Source organism: Brassica rapa, chromosome A08 (assembly GCF_000309985.2).
Source record: "Brassica rapa cultivar Chiifu-401-42 chromosome A08, CAAS_Brap_v3.01, whole genome shotgun sequence".
NCBI lineage: Eukaryota > Viridiplantae > Streptophyta > Magnoliopsida > Brassicales > Brassicaceae > Brassica > Brassica rapa.
Window position 1 is genome coordinate 8898053 of NC_024802.2, and position 21317 is coordinate 8919369.

Here is a 21317-nt window from a genome sequence, read left to right on the forward strand (position 1 = left end):
TTGAAAAAACAAAAATCATCTTATCCTCAATGTTGCTCGAGCCTTGTTATTTCAAAGCAACTTACCTATCAAATTTTGGGGTGAGGCGATCATGATTGTCGCATACTTAATCAACCGCACGCCTTCTGCAGTTCTTGATCAAGTTTACACCATCTATTGCTCGACCAATTCAAAGATTCAAAACTCACTGAGAACAGCTTATCACCAGCAGTCAATTCAGTGGACACCGACTTATTTTCATAATTAGAGTTAGGAAAGAATCAATAGAATAGGTAGTAGCATAAAAAGAGATCCAAGTAAAGTATAAAGGAAATTAACCTCATCATGAAATACAAAACAATGGTTGACACCGAAACAATTCTTGTGTTTCTCTCAGGTTGATAAGAATACCCTGGAGAGGCCTCAATGAAAACTGCAAATGGAAGAAGTTGCCATGGTTGTATTTATTTTGTTTTGATGAGCGTTTATAGATTTCTGAAGGCGGAACCAAAAAGATGTTCTCACCAAGAAATAATTTGAATGCATTATCACTTTTTGTAAAAGGTAATCACTTTTTGTGTAAAGATTATTACTTATTTATATTAATTTATTGAGATTTCCATATCAAAGAAAGAAGTTTCAGTTTACAGAATTCATCTCTTCTTTAAACTTAACCATTGCAGCTCTTGGCAACGTAATCATGACTTGAACTCCTCCTACCATCGAAGGTTCTAACCTCGACGCTGGCATGACGATACCAAGAATTCTGGCTATCTCTGGTGGGACCACCGGGACAATATTCACCGGCTCACCCCACCCGAAATCCATCGATCCAAAAATCCCAATGTTCCTCCAGTCCGTCAAACAAAATCTACCTTTGATCGTTAAATTCATACTGATGATACTTTCAGTGTTGGCAAGCTCTTCTTGGAGATAATCTTTATCGTGAGCCTTTCTTTTTGCTTGTTTTAAGAGCTTCACGATGTCAGAGATGGTAAACTTTTCTACTTCTTTAACGGTTAATGATACATACATGTCTATGTATGCATTACCATAGTATCCGTCGGGCAAAGGTGGATTCACTGCGTTTCGGATTCCTACAGCTAAACCCAAAGATGTGACTCCATCGCGATCCAACCTCAGAGCTTTAACTCTTGACTTCCACAAATAAGCTCCTATAACTTCGAAAGTAGTGAGTGCCTCATTAGAGAAGTCATACTCTTTCAGTGTAGCTTCTTTCAGTCTTCTTATACTCTCAGCTCTGATACTTATTTTCTCACTTACCTGATTACACATAAAAAAAATAAGCAAAGTAAGAAATAATAATTTAAGAATATAAAATAAGAATAAATAAGCTAGCCAAACTTTTTCTTTTAATTTTTTTTTTAAATGATCATAATCATAATAGTTTTCCGAGAGAAAACATTATTTTGAGCTTTCTTTAACCATAACATTTTAATTTTATTATACGTGAAGTGAAAATAATATATATATATATATATATATATATATATATATATATATATATATATATATATATTATCAGTTTTGTTTCACAAAAGTTTGGGACTGAGAGAACTCCTATTGGATTTTTTTTTTAATTTTGAGTATCTACCAGAAAAGTAAAAATAAATATTTCACGCAATGGATCTGATATTCTTAGAAAAGTTTTGTTTCATTTTTTACTAAAAATTAATTAAAAAATCATGCAAGAAATATTTTTGTATAGTGTGTAATTAATGAATCATTTCCAACATTTAATTCTGCTAGATTTGTTTTCCAGATACAGTGAAACCTCTATAAATTAATAATGTTGGGACTACACCAAAACTATAATTTTTTTATTAATTTATAGAGATATTAATTTATCGATATACTAATTGAACCAAAAACTCAATTCGGGACTATAAAATTATATTATTTTATAGAGATTTTTAGTGTATATTAATTTATAGAGTATTAATTTAAAGAGGTTATATTGTATATTGCTTTTCTTTTCATTTTTTTCTAATAACCTTTTTACACTAGACTAAGACTATCTAATGGGATTTCATTTTTTTTATTTCTCTCTTTATATTGAAGAATTTTTTTTCCCATGGTACTTCATTTTTTCTTCATTTCTTAAAATTTTAAAAACTGAACAATATTTCTTCAAATTTGAATTTAAGCTTTTGAATTATAAACTAATCCTTAGATTTAACATGATTTTATTTTTACTTAAATGTATAATAAGTGCGATCTAACCTAATTAATTTGAAAAAATTATTATTGTTTTCATCTATTAGATGAAAAAGTAAAGAACATGAAAATATTCAGTTCCAGTTATTCCAGGTTCGATTTAAAAAAAAGAAAGAAGGATAAAATAAGCTCATTTCTCACTTCAGATCACTTTAGTTAGTCATTTTAGGACAAATATATAGATTTATTCTTTTTTATAAAATATAATGTTCTTTACTTATTTTTATTTTTTGAACAATTTATTTACTTATTTATTTCTATTATGTGATCGTATTATATGATGACATTTAAGTTACAATAAATAGTACTCGTGTTGGAGAAATATTTAGATAAATTTAGTAAGCTTGAAAAAGTACAATGTTTTATTATAATCATGTTTAAAATGGTCATATAATATATTTGAAATATATAAAAGATAAAATAAAGTAGACCACTGAAAATATATTACTTGATTTTTTTTAAAGAGTTATTTTTTCTTAAGAATGAAGTAAATCATTGGAAATGCTCCGATATCTGTAGGTGAAAGTAGTTGTGAGAGGCCTAATCACTAAGTTTTCTAATAGATCTAAAGTGTGACACCGTTTTGATTTGTAAAAATGGTTAAAGCATTTCAGTTGAAGACATCTCATTGAATATTTCAAGGAAAAAGAAAAAAAATGAAAAAGTTTCATAAACTTTCAGATATTTATAATATATTTGTATTTTTATGAATTATAAACATTCTGAATTAAATATATTGTAAATTTAGAAAAAAAAATCGAAAGTAAGAGTCGCAATGCAAGGAGAATATATTCCTAGCCGAAACTTGCAGGACAACAAAACCTATCATTGACTAATTTCCAAATATATCCTATTATATATTAATTCAAAAATCACTTAAGTGTCATTCATATGTAAAGTTTAAAATCAATTTTCTTAATTTGATGAGTTCTTGGTATTTGAATTTTCATTTATTAAATTAAAACTTTAAAAAAGAAACTAATTCTAGAACTACCTAATCTAATATATATTACAATACAAACAATTAAAAATTTTAAAGATATAAAAATTAACATTAATTTGTTTATAAAAACAATTAAATATCATATACTACATTATAAAAATTTAGAATATACATATAAATACATATGATATGATAGAAATAATTCTATAAACAATTTTAAACATATCCCCTTATTATTCGAGGATCACTCTTAAAAATAAACCTTATCCTCATGTGTGATTGACAAAAATTTCATTACTTAAGTATTATCACCATAATCCTTCTCACACCCTTTATTAAAAAGTCCTTTTTTGCCTAAATTAATTACATGTAATGTCATTGCCTATGTTCCATATAATATAATCACGAATTGATTGTCGCTTACGGTCATTACCTATACCGAAAGAACCATTTACGGTTGATTTTCCCAATTATTAAACCACAACTAACCAGAATATTATTTTGACTTTCCGAATCATATTATTTGTTTTATATATTATATTATGTCAACATATAGTGGTTGTGGAGCTGGAAATGTATTTTGTTCTCGCACAAACATATTTTCAGTCTTAGAATATCCGTAGTTCTCGCACAAACATATTTTCAGTCTTAGAATATCCGTAGTATTAACAATTAGTGTCATGTATCTCTGTTAATATGGTTTTTCTATTTGTTCCAATAATTATTGGATAAAATATTTAACCTAAAGGTAAGAGGGTTTTCTTATTTTGAAAATTTATATGAAATTTACTTTGAAATAAAATCATAATATATTATCTAATATATATGGTCTTTTCTAAAACAATGATACAAAACATTTTTTCTAGGGACTGGAAAATATAAACGGTTCATATATTTATGTAATTTTCTATAACTTTGATACATGATTGTCCATTTAAATTATGTATTTATTTACACAACTAAAATTCTTAAATTTTATAAATATGACAAAATGAGAATAGAATATGAGAGTCAAAAAGAGATTTTTTAACATTTAAAAAAAAATAGAATTTAAAGAAGACCAATTAAATAGTAAAAGGTAAACATTCATTATTAAATATTAAAAGTTAATAACAATTTAAAAGACATTAGTTATATGCTAATTTATTTAAAACAGAGTTTTAAAATTGAACCGGGCCACCGTTTTGAGCCAGTTTCATCGGTTTTTTTTTCTCAAGTCCGGGTTTTAAAGCGAACCAGATTCAGCTTCTTTAACGAGTCACGGTCAGACTGGTTCGACCGACCGGTCCGATCCAGTTTTCAAAACATTGTTTATGAGAGTAACCATTGCTTTTAAATATTTATGGTCAAATATCATGGTGATTATTGTTTTCTATAATTAGTATAAGTAATTCCTACTAAATGAAAATTATAAACTAATTTAGTCTATTCGTTCTGCACAAGACGCGGTCACCACCTAGTTACAACTTAAAATACGGTTTTTTCTTGTTTTTATCAAAGGTTCATAAACTCGAATGAAAGGGTCCGGAAATCTTTTGCAGGAAAGATTCTTATCTAAGCTTTATTAAAACATTCCTAAAGAAAAGAGTATTTATAATACTTTAAGATTCTCCAGGGATCTCCAGTTTCTTTTTCCTCGCATTACCAAGTCTAATGAAATTTTCAAAACTAAGTGATCTTTGTCTTGTACACATACCCAATCATCAGTCGGTAGGTAGGGTGAAGTAGCCGTATCGCCTTCGGGAACAAAGGGAACTTGATCGTTGTCTTTAGGCCTTCCCACGAGTCTCTCTCTTTCCCAAACCGGTGTCACCGTCGGCATATTCTTTCCGCCGGCCAACTCTGTCAAGGCGCACATGATATGTCCCTCTCCAAATCCATCGCACATTGAATGCGGCAGAGCAACCCCCAAGATGAATCCTCCACATTTAAAGTTGGTCACCTGTCAACATCATTGGTATTTCACTTCGTAAATTAAGCCAGCCAACAAGAGAAGTTTTAAGGTATTAGGGACGACCTTTTCAAATTTTTTTCACTAAAGGGTTTTACTTTGTAGTTTACTGTTTCACGAAAAGATTATTATTTTCTTCCACGATTATTTACTAAAAATCGATCTATGGGAAAATACTTCATATCTCTATAATATTGTTTGGAAAATAAGTTTAATACGCGTAGATCTAGATCTCACGTTAGTCCAAACAACGGTTAATTACAAAAGTCAATTAATTTAAAATATAAAAAATATTATATCTAATGTCAATATTAAAATTTCTATTTATTTTTCATTTTTAATAGTTTTCGGTCAGATTTTAAGTTTAACTAGTTGATCCTGCACCTTGTACGGATTAATATATCTATGTTCCTAAATTTTTTTAATTATAATATTTATTTTTATAAAAATAATAATTAAATTTGATAAAAATTTAAATTATTATAAACTATATAACTTCAATATTTATATTGGTTACCAATGTATTAAATTATGTTCTTTTGTTTCATAGTTTTATTTATGTGATGTAGATTTTGGATCAAAATCTTTTCTATAGTAATAATTAAATTAGGAAAGTTGTATTTGAAACTAAACACATATCGTATGCGGACTGAAAACAAATAATGTGGCACTGAAATGATTAAATAAAATCACAACTATAAAACATCAAAAAAATAACGATTGTCTAGGAGCGTTCAATCCGGTAAAGCAGAGCCATTTAAAACTGAACCAAACCAAAATAGAGAAAATAGTACCGAATCAACCGACGGATGTTATATAGATATGGTTCAGTATATTAAACGATCAAACTGAACAAACTAAAGACACCGATTAATTCAAATATCTTAGTATACTTATATATAAATTTTATAATAATCTATATTTGAACAATATTTTCAATAATAATTAGAGAAACTGGCTATAGTCATTAAAATCATAAAATAAATATAAGATAAAAAGTAATGATGATATTCTCATTAGATATTGTTAATATCAATTGTTAATATCTATTTATTAATTAATAGTCCTAAATATCATGATAATTATATATTAAAATATATTTTAAAAAATAAAAGTATATATATCAATATAATATGTTAATATTTATGTTTTTTATAAAATATTTAGTTGTAGCTATTTTAATGCATGTAATGGTCGTCCCTATATGAAACATATCGCTTATGTACCTGCAACGCAAAAGGTGGATAACCATCCTTATCCACTTGAACCTCTGGCAAAAACTTCAAGGCCATATCTGAGTCAATGTTCTCTAGATACTTCAAAGAAGAAAGCTCTACGTTAGCAGTAGCCACCGTGAACGCCACACCGCCCCCGTCGCTGCCACAACTCAGCTGAAGCTTCCGATCAGTGTCCCTCCGCTTCAAAGTCCCTGAAAGTGGGTAGTAGTAGCCAAGAAGAACAGACAAAGCCTCCCTAACCAAATAATCCGGCTGGTTATCATCATAACCGACGTTCCTGGGTTTGAAAACGTAACACATCTTGTACATAACTTCGTTGTAAGGAGCATTGTCAAGTGTTGAAAGGGAAAGAGTATGTGAAGGTATGAGTTTCGGGGGTTTCACCATTTCGGTGAGTTTTTTCTTGACCATTAAAGGGATCGATGAGCTTTTTTGAGTCGGCATTGTTTTTTTTTTTTTTTTTTTCTAGTTGTTTGACGAATAAAACTCTTAAGAACCCTTTCGTCTTTTATAGAGAGGGGAATCTAAATTTGTAGATTAGTCAGATTAGTCATGACAGTTTTTTTTTAATTCACATTTGTTTTATAAAATAAAATGGTAGGCAAGTTGGCGCCGAACATTACAATATCTCTTGGCCACGTTAACCTCAAACACTTTAATAACATTCATGTAATGTCCTCTTTCATGTTAGAGATGGATTGCATCCACAATGCCTGTTGAATATAGAACTCGGCTCATGAAATAGGCTCCACTCAGTGCTGCGAACTCAGCCAACGACTGCTCGGCGGCTAGAGATACAACTCGAAGACTCGGCCCAGATGCTCGTTCCATTAAGCTGGCTCATTAGGTTAAACCGACTTAATTAGGGTAAAATGATGAAGAGGTTTATACATAAAAGGAGGATAAGAGAGACCAGCAAGATTATTCAGACTTGGATACAAGGACTAGAGACTGACGACTGGAATTAGGGTTTTACTAGTCTTAGATCTTTTTTTGCCACTCCGCCGAGTACTGGTTCATTTCTCTATTGTTCGCATGCATATCATAATTTTTATTTCATCATATCAATAAAAAGTTAAAAAACGCCTTTGAAATTACCCACAATCGAGGTTTGTCCTTCTTATTCTCAAGAGTCGGTTTCGTGTAGAGAATTCCATCCGATCTACCGTCTCTTGAATTGCTGGTTTTATGTCCCGACACTCTCACACTTTAAAATAATGGTCAACTGCAACACAAGAATTGAAGGTTTGGATTTCGAGTTTCCTAAAATCAAGTTTACAAAATGAAAACTTTCATTAAATATAAAGTTTTTTTAAATGGAAATTTCGTTAAATGAAACAATTCATAAGTTATCTTAAAACATAAACTTCTGATATGGAAAGTTTTTAAATAAGAACTTTCCCAAAATAAAATTATGGTCTCCTAACTAAAACGGCCATCACTTTCTAACATACGTTTGTCGATCATAAAGATGATACGAAAAGCTGACTCTGAGATCTTTCCAGTGATACCTAGATTACCTTTTGGTCATTTCTAGATTGACGGGAAATCACTCTTTAAGTTGACTGCTCATAAATTCATCTGCAGAGAAAACAACTATAACTAAAAAAAATTCTAAATGATGACCTACTCCGTGCTACTATGAGTGGAGAGCTTACCCTAACAGTTAAGATTCGAAATTCATTGTTTCGGTAATTCGTTTCCATGTTCTCCCAAAACGTGTCTGCGTACTTTATATTCTCATTTCTGTAGATTTGATGACTGGTGGCGATTAATAGCTGCTCTGTTGACATTCGACAGTGATTCACTATTTCACCATTCTAAAAGACTGTCAAAAACCGCAATAATTTTTATTTGAATAGAAAAAGATAAATGTTTTAATGGAGATAGGCTTTAGTTACTGAGCGAGGTTAATAAGTAATTACAAAGTTAGTGAGTACACAATCATTTACTAAGATGTTAATTGACATTTTTCGTCAAAAAAAAAAAGATGTTAATTGACATTTGTTTTCTTACGATAAAATCGTTGGCAACGTTACCGTGGGACATTTTAATAATAACTCTTGGCCCGTTAATTATTGTCAAAGAAAACTGGCCACGTTAACCTCAAATCCTTTAACAACTGTCATCTACTATATAATGGTAAAGTATTTCCTGACGTTGTCTTGTACGTACGGAAAATATTTTTTAAGGAAATTAGATGAGATAACCAACAAAAACTATAATTCACTCACTAACTAAAATTACATTTTTCCTCCTCTTTTTTTTTTTTATTTCTATGAAATTAACTTTCATTTTTTTTTCACAAATAAGTCCTATTTTATACTCTTGTTTTTTCTTGTCAATATATATTCTTATTTTATAAAGTCTTATAATATTATTTAAAAAGTTAGTTCATACGTATAAAATTCACGTTAATTCACATGATAGTAAATTACTTTAATAAAATAGATGTGTTACAATTATTATGTAATTTTCATTATCAATATTTATATTTTAATTTTTCATTAGTTTTTTGTTTTATTTTATTTTTTCAAAATAACAAAACGGAACATATCTATAAATTTTTTTAAAGCTATTTGGATTTTTATTTTGTAAACCATACTTAAATTTCTTTTTCAAAAGTCAATAATATATGTATACTTGATTATTAAGAATTATTTTAACAGTTAATTACTTCAATTACAACATTATATTCCTTTAAATTTATAATAATATTACAAATGTCTGTTGACCATGGAAATAATCTTGGATCGTTTATGGTCTATTGCGACCACAAAACATTTCAAAGAACCCACTACATCACTCAAGGTCCAAAAACATTGATATGGAACTAGTTTAAGAACAACATGTAGTAGTTGAAAAAAGTCTCACTGAATTGAAAATATCTGATTTATTCAGAAAACCACTTGAAACTTAATCGTTTTATTACTCTTCGCAACTAAATTCAAGTTTGTAAACATAATCAAGAACATCTTTCTTCTGGATAAGTGTTACTGATTATACATACATCTTCCTCTACCTCTGCGTCTTTCTCTGGCTATATCTCTTCTTCATCTTCCAAGCGATTCTTCATTTTCTAACCATTTATACATAAATTTTCTTCTAGCTCTGCCTCTTCTTCTTCGACGAGATTTGCCAATTGATAGAAATTTTGTTTGTTCCGGTTTTTCTTTTTTCGTTTGAAAAAAAGACGAAAGATTTTTAGTAATTGTGTAGTAGTGATGATCAGAATCATGAACAATCACAATAAGTTATCAGCTATTTATATATCTCTTAGTATATCCCTAAACATATTCTGTGAAATAATTTGCTTATGTGTTATCACCATATCCATATTTAACACCTAGTATATATATATTCCGTGTAGAACTATAATTTTCTTTAATTAACAAAGTAAGACAGAAATAACAAAATAAACAAAAATACAAAAAAGTAAACTACAAAGTCTTTAAAATTATATATTAACAATATATTTATTGTTTTATAATTTCTATAAATTTTTTAATCCAATCCTAAATATAAATATCAAAATAAAAAGATTAATTTTTTTTGTCACAAGTTTAAATTGGAAGGTTTAAACCAAAAACAAATTTACCCTTTTTATGATAATTGATTTTTGAAATATTATTTAAGTAATTTTCTTTAATATTTTAATATTTATAAATAAATATTAAAATACAATCGAAATTAAAAAAAAAACAGATCTAAAATGAGATATTTTTTTACTAATTCTGAACTTACGTTAAATATACATGTAACACCTTCTTTTAGTAATATAATATTTTGATAAAATAATTATGTGAATAATATTAAATTTTCACAATATTTTTATGTCAGACTCAGAATATTTAGATTTAAATATAAATTTATAATATTATATTATATTATATTGTATTATACATTTAACTACTAAGATATCTTTTCGTTACAATATTTATTAATAATATAATGAACAAGAAAAAATATATTTCATAAAATATTAGAAAAGGACAATATAAATTGATTTCTGTATTATATAATTTAATGCTATTATATGACATAAATATTAATAATAAAAAAGATCACATAAAATATGAAAAATAAAATATAAATAACAATAATTTATTATAGGAAATGGAATTTATAAATATTTTATTTTTATTTTTTTAGTTTATTGATAGTTAATTTTTTTGTTAAAGCAATATAACATTTTAAATTATTAAATGAATTTAAAATTTAAATATAAAACTAAATAAGAAACTGTTACAAAAATGAGGAAATGGAAAGGAAAAAAAAACAAAAAGTGAAATAGAACAAAAATGACCCAAAGATATTGTTGTCACAGTGGGGTCCGCCGCAGGAGAAATAGAAAATAAAAAAAATAAGAAAAAGAAAAAGAAAAGGAAATGGCAGCATTTGAAAGTAAATTATATAAAGGGTAGTGAGAATAAGTAAAGGGTAAAGAGAATGATTTTTTTGCCAAAAGGGCATATTGAGTAAAGGTTCCTTTTTATGATTCGATCTATTTTTTTTTTGTCTATTTTTATATCATTTGATCTTGGAGGATCACAAGTTAGCTCACAAGGTTTTTCACAAAGTGGATCACAAGTTGGCTCACAAGGTTGATGATCATGGGATGGATATGTTACTTATTGTGATATTCTTATTCAGCCGATTCTACTTTTTGTTGTGGACTGGGTCACTTAGAATGCATCCGTTGTTGTCGTACGATAGTGTAGGATGCATTTTGTTTGTAACTTATGTGAGATAAGCTGTCAATGTACTTTTGTTAGTGTATAATACGTCTTTGGCATGGTCAATGTCAAAGATACAAGAGCTCAAACATAAACATAGATTACACATGAAACAAAGATGCAAAAGTTTAACAGAAATAGTTTTACAAAAGAGACTAAGAAGAGCTTAACAGAAACATTCTGAAACAGTCTTGAGACATAGATACAAGAGCTTAAGATATGAGATAGACAATTGCGATTACAACTAACATCAAACAAAAGATTATTCTTATCTCAAACTTTGTCCAAATAACAGCCTCTATTAAGTCATCAATCACCTTCTTCAAGCAATCAACCTCGATATTCATATTGTAAATCTCAGATAGAATGTTCTCAAGCTTTGGAAGTGGATCTTAAACACTGCTCTTCAAGCTTTCCAAAATATTGTTTCCCAAAGGAATCAAACTCATCTCTTTCTCTCAGTTTTGGCTTGCAATAGTTACGTAGGAGAAGAGTATTCTAAGAAGAAGAAGTGAAATCAAATTACAGAGAAGACAAGAAGATATGAAATCGAGTTGCAGATAAGAGACGAAGAGTTGAAATTGTATCACCCCGGGAACTGATTTGATCATATTCTCTGTCATATGACTGGCATAATATTGTATCAACTAGATCTCTGGTTAGTAAAGAACTAATCAAAAGGGTGGGATCAGGATCATCTATATCATTATGGAACGATTCGTGGCTCCCAACCACTCGCCCGAGGCTAGCAAATAAAAACCAACATAACATTTACCATGACCTTACAGTGAACTCTCTCAATGATTTAGCTTCGCGAACTTGGAACTTGCAAGTAATTCAGGTTTTGGTGGATCCCCAAAATGCAAAAATCATAGAAAGCATACCACTAAGCAAGACCCAAATGGTGGTTAGGGATGATGACATTTCACAAAAAATGGGAAATATACGGTCAAATCAGGATACCAAGTAGAACAGGTTTACCAAGACAAGGAAAAATCACCAGTGGTGTTTGGACCCACAATTGATACACTGAAAGTGTTCTGCTGGAAAGTACGGTGCCCACCGAAAATAAAGCATTTTTTATGACAACTGGTGTCAGGGTGTATAACAGTTAAGAAAAATCTGCGAGCGAGAGGGATACAAGGGGATATATGTTGTGCCGGATGCGGAGCTCCGGAGGAATCGATAAACCATGTGTTTTTTGAATGCCCTCCAGCATTTCAGGTTTGGGTGCTCTCCAACCATTTTTTAAAATAGTTATCTCTTCACAAATATGGATCATCTCTTTGAGAGAGTTCTCCCACATATGGATGATCACCAGTTTGCATGGATGCTGTGTACATCTGGAAATGAAGGAATAATAAAGTCTTTAGTAATTTAGACATCGTTCCTAGAAAAACGCTTAAATTAGCAGAAACAGAATCCACACTTTGGGCTGAGGCAAAAGTGTTGAACATACAAAGGACAGCACACCATGTAGATGATACAACCCTACCATCAATTCAAGGGCAGTGGTGTTTTATAGATGGTTATTGGAAGGAAAATGATAGTTTTTTTCAAAACAAGGTTGGTATAGTACTCTAGAGGCTTTTGAATGTCTGATGGGGGCAAGAAATGTCAGGGCTAGTCTTTTTCCTCTTCATGCGGAGGTGGAAGCACTACTTTGGGAAATGAAGTGCATGAGGAACTTGCGTTAGTTTCAGGTCATATTTGCAACGGATTGTTCTCAGTTGGTGAAGATGGTTTCAGAACCAGAAAAATAGCCAGATTTGGTAAATTATTTAGAAAATATCAAGACCCTGAAAGAAAGCTTCTTCAGCTTAGAGATCATTCATGTACCAAGAACACATAATTCAAAGGCGAATAGTCTAGCAGACAATGCAAGGAAACACCCGTCTTATGTCGTTCACATGGATGCGAAATTGTCGATTTGGTTTACAAAGTGAGCATGAGTATGTTTAAGTTGATGAAAAAAAAGTAAAGGATACAAAATAATAAAGTTTAGTATACTGAATACTAATGTACTAATAAAACAACTGTTTTATAAAAAAAATACATATTTTCCAATATTCGTTTTTAAAATATGTTTCCATAATTTTCATAAACTTTTAAAAATATAATTAGTAATTGTTTTATAAAAAAATACACTTTATTATAGAATTTCAAAATTTAAAATAATTTTAGAGTTTTATTCAAATGGTTTTAAATTTGTCTAGACAAAAAAAATGGCCAATAATAGGAGAGATAAATGAGCATCTCTAATAAATTTTAAAATTGAATAAGTCTAAACTATTTTGAGCTTTTCGGGTTTTGGTTTATCCATGTTGGGGTGTTTATGACCCATTTAGGAACCAAATTTTTTTTGATCGGATCAGTTCAGGTAATGTCCCGTTTGAATTGTTTTTTATTTATTTATGAAACTGAAACATAACCGAATTAGAAATGGTTTGCATTTACAGTCCAAATCTGAAAACCTAAGTTAAACCCGAAAAGATTAGTTTAATTCAGGGTTTGGATAATTTTAATATTTAAAACATATATAATTAAAATAATTAATATTTTAGTTTATTTCAAATATCCATGCATTCATTTGGTTCTAGTTAAGTTTTGGTTTTTCGGGTTTAGAAAAATAAGAACCGTTTGATTTTTTGAAAATTTTGATTCAGTTTTGATTTTTTCGGTTTGTTTTTCGAGTTTCGGATAATTTTCTCAATACTAATTATGCTTCTTCACAAATCACGATCATATAGTTATTTTTTTAAAACCAATTTACATAAGAAAAAATCATGTGATTTTAAAGCGCGGGTTAAAATCTAGTTAACTAGTTATTAAATACAAATGTTATTAGTTTAAGACCCATCTCTTGCGTGGGATGAACATTTTATATACAGATAATTTTTACATATTTTTATTTGTTTATTGTTTGTTACTTATTATGAAACAAATTAATAAATATACATTGAATAATTGAAAAAATATTTAATGTTAAGTATATAATTAAATTGACACAACTACATAAATTAAAGAAATATTTTTATTTATTTACAATCATTTTGTGGTAAAGAAATTTAAACAATTATTTTCTCTAACTTGAATTGTAGGTAGTTAAATTTAAATAATATTAATATAGATATATATTATATTTTTAATATAACTATGAGTATCTATTGAATAAAACTGAAAGGATCATGGAAGAATCATGAACCCTTCTCGGGACAAGGGTGGTATAGTACACCATAAGGTTTTGACGGTTTAATGGGAGTGAGGAATAGAAGAGCGAGTCAGTCGCCACTTCATTCGAAGATAGATGCTCTTATTTGGCAATATATTGTATGAGGAATCTATGGTAGTTTAATGTTACTTTTGCAACAGATTGTTCTCAGTTGCTGAAGATGGTTTCGGAACCAGAAAAATTACCAGCCCTTGAAAATGGTTTGGAAGACAGAAAGTTCTTGACGAGGAGTTTCAACAGTTCAGAGCTCATTCATATACCACAGATGCAAAACACAAAGACAAATAGTCTCGCATGGAGTGCAAAGAAGCAATCGTCTTATATTGTTCATATGGATGCAGAACTACTAGTTTGGTTTGGAGAGTCTACATAAGTCTGTTTAAGAGGCTCACAAAAAAATCTATTAAATGAAACTTTTAATAATATGAAATTATGATTATTTGTATTTTTAACGAAACTTTTAAGCCCAATTAGACGTAATATGAGGTGTGGCAATTATTGTCCAAAATGTGGAGAAGTGGAGGAGACCATCACACATGCAATCTTTGAATGCCCACCAGCTCTTCAAGTGTGGTCTTTATCAGCAACTCCGACATGCCCAAATATTTTCCCGGTTTCGAGTGTCTACATGAATATGGATTATCTATCATGGAGGAAAAATAGTATCATTGGGCCAGAGCAAGATAGGGATCCTTATCCCTGGATAATATGGTACATTTGGAAGGCCAGGAATGAAAAACTCTTCAGGAGAATAGATAGAGATCCTTTGGAACTAGTTAAACATGCATAGAGTGAATGCCAAGCCTGGTTTGATGCTAATGAAGTGGTACAAGCGGTGGCACAAGATAATATAAATGAAGAACCCTAAGTCGTAAGTTTGGGAAATATTTGCTTGTTAGATGGATCTTGGACGTCTTCTGCCGTATTTAGTGGGAGCAGATGGGCATGGATGGATGGTTCTGGGAACGCTCAGCTTATGGGGACAAGAAACTTCCCCCGACGCGAATCAGCCTTACACTTGGAAGTTGAAGCACTGCGGTGGGCGATGGAGAATATGCTGCGACATTCGACCTGCCAGAGCTTTGGGACAGACTGTAAGGAGTTAATTGCAATGGTAAAGGATCCTCAGGCGTGGCCAAGCTTTTCGACGAAATTGGAGAGGATAGAGACGCTACAGATATGCTTTCCGGCATTCAACATCACTCATGTTCCACGTGCGCACAATCAGATTGCTGATTTTTTGGCTAAGACTGCTAGATCTTTCCATAAGGAGTTACATTTTGTTGGTTGTTCTATTCCGGTTTGATTACCCAGACCACCTCAAGTTGGGACTTTTAATAATTTTAATAATTTATAATCTTTCTTGAAAATTTTATACAAATTTCAAATAAAAATATTAAGTTGTCGATACTTGTTCAATGTAATTTTTCAAATTAAAATATTTATGTATTTTCATTTTGAAAATATATGTGATTTTTATTTTTAAATTATATTCACATTAAAATATTTATGTATTTTTGTGTCACAAAAATATATATATTCATCTGATTATTTATTAAGTGATTTTTACACATATGATTTTATGATCACTTGTATCTTATTATAACAAATATTTTAAACAATTGATCACAAATTTTTTAATGTGAGACTTTTCACATTTTTTGTATTTTGTAGTCATTTTAAGAAATTCAAAAAACAACATATACGAAAATATTAAGTTTTTATTATATGGTTAATATGAATTTTAATTTATTTTAATAATATAAAATTAAAGAAAAATAATGGAAGATATGTTAATTGTTATCAAATTTTTATTATTAAAATTATTAATTGTCAAATATATATTTTATTCATTTTTCATAATTCCGTATATTTTATTTAAGGAAATAATGATAATTATTAACAGTAATGTTAATTAATATTATGGTTAGTTTAATGAAAATATATAATATATGCTTAATGAACTAACATATTTCTTTAAGGAGTTTAACAAGCATCTCATCACTAAAATGTTGTAATGTTTCTCTTTTAATATATACTAGAGATTGAGCCACACACTCGCGAATGTATTGTTTTTTTTTTTTTTTACATTTTTATACATTGATATTTTTTTTCATAATTAATGTTATATATTTTAGATGTGACCTAATATAACTAATTGTATTCAAAAGACTTGGACCAAATCAGGTAACATGGTTATTTTTGGTACAAATATCCTAACTCATCCAAACGCAAAAGGACCCAATTCAAAACCCACACATAAATTTATAATATTCAAGCGGGGCCTAACTTAAAAGAAAACGATAACCGAAAGAACAATCTGTATCCAAATGGATAGTCAATATTCATGTCCAACTTATTTTAAAAATTAATAAAAAGACTATTTTTGTGTTTGGCTAAATTAAGTGAAATTGAAACAGTTTTTTATTTAGTAAAAAGTTATATGGAGTGAAAACTTAAGTGACAATAAATGTTATACATTTTTTTAATTTTGATTTAAGTTATTATTTTATTCACAAAACATGTCTTTGAATTATTTTTTGTCTATGTAATTTTTCACCGATTGAAACTAAATTTTTTAAAAGTTTTAGTAAAACAAACTAAACCAAACGTTTAACCATATGCAAAACTCCATTATTTTACATTTTTATTTTATAATTGGCACACAATTAATTTTAATTAAATAATAAGTAAAATTCTGTACTATTATTATGGTAATATAATTAATGAAATTGTTAAACTGACTGAAATATGAAAAGAAAATTAATGTAATTATATTAATAAAATTACTAAAGATATAATATACTTCTTTTTATACGGTTATCCATGTTTACAAATAATTCTCATTTATATTGTTATCCATGTTTCCAAACAGTACCAAAAGGTACTTCAATTTTAATAATATACTAGATCTTGATCCTCACCCCCGCGCGGGTGTTAGACTTAACTTGCGTTCAATATAAATTTTTAAACTATTGATTTTATAAAATGTCCATTTATATTTTATGTTTTTTTTTAAAATATATTTAGTGTAGAGTATATTATATTATAATATAGATGTTTGATAATAATTTTTTATCTTTACGTAATATTATATTTAAATTTTATAACTTGAAGCAATTTGATGTAATTGTAATATTCATATATTAACCTATTGATTTTTTGTTTATTTATTTAAAAATGATTTAATTTTTTACAATAGGTTTTTTGAATTATTATTAATTTTATGATATTTGGTTTTCTTGAAAATTGTATTGTAGCAGATTAATATATACTATATATTACATTTGTGTTTTTATTTTGAACAAAAGAAATAACAATTCATTGTAATTAATTAATTAAAATTTTTGATTTTAAGTGAAGTGGCAGATTTGTCAATAAAAAAAAATGCAAGGGATAAATGTGAAAATAAAAAGAAATATTTAATCTCATATCCGTGTTTCCAAATAATTCTCATTTAATCTGTTATCCAAGTTTCCAAACAACAAAATTTGTAAATGAGAAAGAAATACAGTGACTAAATCGTAACTGCCCCCTCCCATTAATGTCAGCTTCATTAGAGCAATTTCTGGAAAAAAAACAAGAAACGCTAAGTGTCACAGAATAGAGTTCTGCTTCCTCCCCAAATACACTAACAGAAAAAAAATGTTACAATTTCCCAGATTATAGAAGAGCTCTATGATTCTCTTAAAAGGCTATTATTACATTCTGTCATCTCACAATCCCTTAAAACAAAAATCAATACTCCCTCTCTTTTAATTCAACAGGTGGTGCAGCAAGTTAGAATTTGATTCCGGAGTTAACTAGAAAAGCAGAAATCGACTGTTTTCAGCAAACGTGTTCTGATTTTTGCTCTTTCTTGGCTTGACCACTCCACTCACTTACGGCCAGCTTCTCTCACTCTTGTTCACTCAAGACTGTTTTGTTCTCACTCACTCTATCTGTTTTTACAGTTGTGTTACAATGTCATAACACAAGCACTCTCTCTTTACTCTCTCTCACGTTTGTCTTTGTTCGTGTAGAGAGAGAAGAGAGTTTATCTTGTATGTCTACATTGTTATTTCTCCAACTCATTTTTTATTAGAATTGGATATATTTCTCACAACAACACTAAACATACTTATAGTAGTTTTCATTAACTACTACACATGCACTTTAACAACTACAACTTACAGCTTAGCTTTTATTCAACACTTCACGCTTCCTTGCTAGCTTGGCCAACTAATATATTTTCTTCTCAACTTGATTATTTGTAACTAAATTCACATCTCAACTTCTCGTTGGACTTCTTCTTTTAGTTGGCTTTTGCTTCTTTTTCTTTTTCTTGGATGGTAAGCAATCTCTTGCTTCCACTTCTTCTACGTGACTCCTTGGTCACTTCTTCTTATTCGTTTCTTGTGTGGCAAGCTTCCTTGCTTCCACTTCTTCTCTTGGAGGATTTAATCAAGGTTCAATCTCAACAAAACGACAAAAGTTGAGGAATCGCATAGTCGATAATTGAGGTCCGTCTGATTTTGTAAAGTCAACTAGCACTTCAAAATTTTAATTGTATAGTGAGTAGTTGAGGAATAAAAATGTTAATTAAAAGTAGCAAACTACAAAAGTAAGGAATTAAAATAGCAAACGACAAGGTTTTATATTATTTTCTGATCCAAACACGACGGAGACACATGACCACTTTCAACGGCGCACTGACATTTTAATATCCGTGTGTGTATCTTGAAAATCTTGAACTCTTAAGTTTCTCTCTAATGGCTATGATAAGCTTACTTGAAATCACAGTTTCTTTCCTTTGTTTCTCCTTCTTCTTTGGATATTTCTTTATTATGAAGAAACCTCACCGTTCGTTTCCCACGAACTGGCCATTCCTCGGTATGCTTCCGGGCCTACTTGTAGAGATCCCTCGTGTGTACGACTATATAACCGAGTTTCTCGAAGCCTCAAACTTAACTTTTCTTTTCAAAGGCCCATGTTTCGTTGGCGTCAACATGTTGTTCACTGTAGATCCGGCTAATATTCATCATATCATGAGCTCAAACTTCACAAACTACCCAAAAGGATCCGAGTTCAAGAAGATATTCGATGTTTTGGGAGATGGGATTTTCAACGCGGATTTCGATCTATGGATGGATCTGAGGAAGTCAGCTCAAAGCATGATGAGTCGCCCGGAGTTTCAAAGGTTTACACTAAGAACAAACATGAGAAAGCTAGAGAAAGGGCTTGTCCCAATTCTTGATCACTTTGCTGAGAAGAAACTAGTCCTTGATTTACAGGATGTGTTCCAAAGATTCACCTTCGACACTACGTTTGTTTTAGCGACCGGGGTTGATCCGGGTTGTCTCTCGATTGAAATGCCAGAAATCGAGTTTGCTAGAGCTTTAGATGAAGCAATGGAAGTGATATTTTTCAGACATATCAAGCCGGAGATTGTTTGCAAGATACAAAGGTTGCTTGGGTTTGGAGATGAGTTGAAGATGAAAATTGCTCACTCGACTTTAGATCGAATTTGCTCTAAGTGCATAGCTTCAAAGAGAGATGAAATAACACGTGGCGTTACTAGCATCGACTCTTCTTCTAAAGATTTGTTGACGTCTTACATGGATGTAGACACCACCAAGTACAAGTCGTTGAATCCAGGTGATGACAAGTTCCTCAGAGACATGATTCTAAGCTTCATGATAGCAGGTAGGGACACCACAGGCTCTGCTCTCACTTGGTTCTTCTGGCTTCTCACCAAGAATCCGGAAGTAACGACCAAGATTCGTCAAGAAATCAACACAAAAATATCTCCAAGAACCAATAATGATTCCGATCATTTCTCTTCACAAGAACTAAACAAGTTGGTGTATCTACATGGCGCCTTGTGTGAAGCTCTCAGGCTATATCCACCGGTTCCATTTCAGCACAAGTCTCCTACAAAACCCGACGTTCTTCCAAGCGGACACAAAGTCGAGCCAAGTACGAAGATTGTGTTTTGTCTCTACTCACTAGGGAGAATGAAATCGGTATGGGGAGAAGATGCATCAGACTTTAAACCAGAGAGATGGATTTCGGAAACTGGAAGTTCGATACATGTGCCATCTTTTAAGTTCTTATCGTTCAATGCCGGTCCACGAACTTGTTTGGGGAAAGAAGTGGCTATGACGCAGATGAAGACAGTGGCTGTGAAAATCATACAAAACTATGAGATAAAGATCATTGAAGGACACACGATTGAGCCAGTTCCTTCTGTTATTCTTCGCATGAAACAAGGCCTTAAAGTCATGGTCACTAAGAGATCTAATTTGGTCTAAATGTTATGCAATACTTTTGTGGTATTCTAAGTGTTTTCCTCCGGCACGCTCAGTCATATAAATTTTAAATTTAAATTATATTTTTAAAAAATTTTGTTATTATTTTAAATTTTATTATTTTCTTATCAATATTTAATCTAAGTTTTGATTTAATTAAACGCAAAATTAAGAAAATTGTATAATTATCAAAAAATAAAACTAAATAATTTTTCTAAAATTTGTAGATATATAAAGGAAACTAATGATATTATGATTAAAAATTAATAAGTCTCTTAAAAAGTATAGAATATTTTAAAATTTTTGTGATAAAGTTGGATAATTATAAAAATAATTAAATAATATTTTGAAATTTTGTAAAATGTTTTTATATTTTAGTATTATATAATTTAATATCATGTTTGAATATATATACTTTAATGATATGTATGAGTTATTACCATTTTCTAAAAAGTTTACCGAAAATATAAATCAACATTAAATGTAACTGTCAATGTTATATTTAGCCGTAAGCTATGTCATGTCACAATTTTTACTGAAAGGATTGTACAAAGGACACATATGCAAAGTGTATGAAATCATTTGGCAAATAATGTCTAGATGATAGTATGACAATAATGATCAAAGTTATATATAACAGCGTGATTCGTTATTAAAAATGAACTATTGTGAGATATATTCTATTTTAGTTAGATAAATTATATATAATA

General features: G+C 29.9%; 2 protein-coding genes and 1 long non-coding RNA gene across 3 annotated transcripts; 2 read left to right on the top strand and 1 right to left on the bottom strand.

Moving 5' to 3' along the window:
• Positions 1–618: 618 nt before the first annotated feature.
• LOC103833823 (spermidine sinapoyl-CoA acyltransferase) lies at positions 619–6649 on the bottom strand. The gene is made up of 3 exons (XM_009109881.3): positions 6338–6649; positions 4857–5102; positions 619–1263 (listed from the first exon to the last, which is right to left on the bottom strand). Exons 1-3 carry the CDS (start codon positions 6647–6649, stop codon positions 619–621), a joined length of 1203 nt encoding a protein of 400 aa, XP_009108129.2.
• On the top strand, positions 6650–11618 carry LOC117127117. The gene is made up of 2 exons (XR_004449896.1): positions 6650–6740; positions 7041–11618. It is a non-coding gene; the product is annotated as an uncharacterized LOC117127117 (long non-coding RNA).
• A 5908-nt stretch (positions 11619–17526) lies between these two features.
• LOC103833824 (alkane hydroxylase MAH1) lies at positions 17527–20843 on the top strand. Its single transcript, XM_009109882.3, has one exon. The coding sequence runs from the start codon at positions 19069–19071 to the stop codon at positions 20608–20610; it is 1542 nt and encodes a 513-aa protein (XP_009108130.2). The 5' UTR covers positions 17527–19068; the 3' UTR covers positions 20611–20843.
• The last annotated feature ends 474 nt before the right edge of the window (positions 20844–21317 follow it).

Coding starts and splice junctions, on each gene's coding strand:
- LOC103833823 (XM_009109881.3), bottom strand. CDS start 6,649: ATGTGTTACGTTTTCAAACCCAGGAACGTCGGTTATGATGATAACCAG. Junction 5,103..6,337: donor ATCCACCTTTTGCGTTGCAG/GTACATAAGCGA, acceptor TGATGTTGACAG/GTGACCAACTTTAAATGTGG. Junction 1,264..4,856: donor ACCTACCGACTGATGATTGG/GTATGTGTACAA, acceptor ATGTGTAATCAG/GTAAGTGAGAAAATAAGTAT.
- LOC103833824 (XM_009109882.3), top strand. CDS start 19,069: ATGGCTATGATAAGCTTACTTGAAATCACAGTTTCTTTCCTTTGTTTC.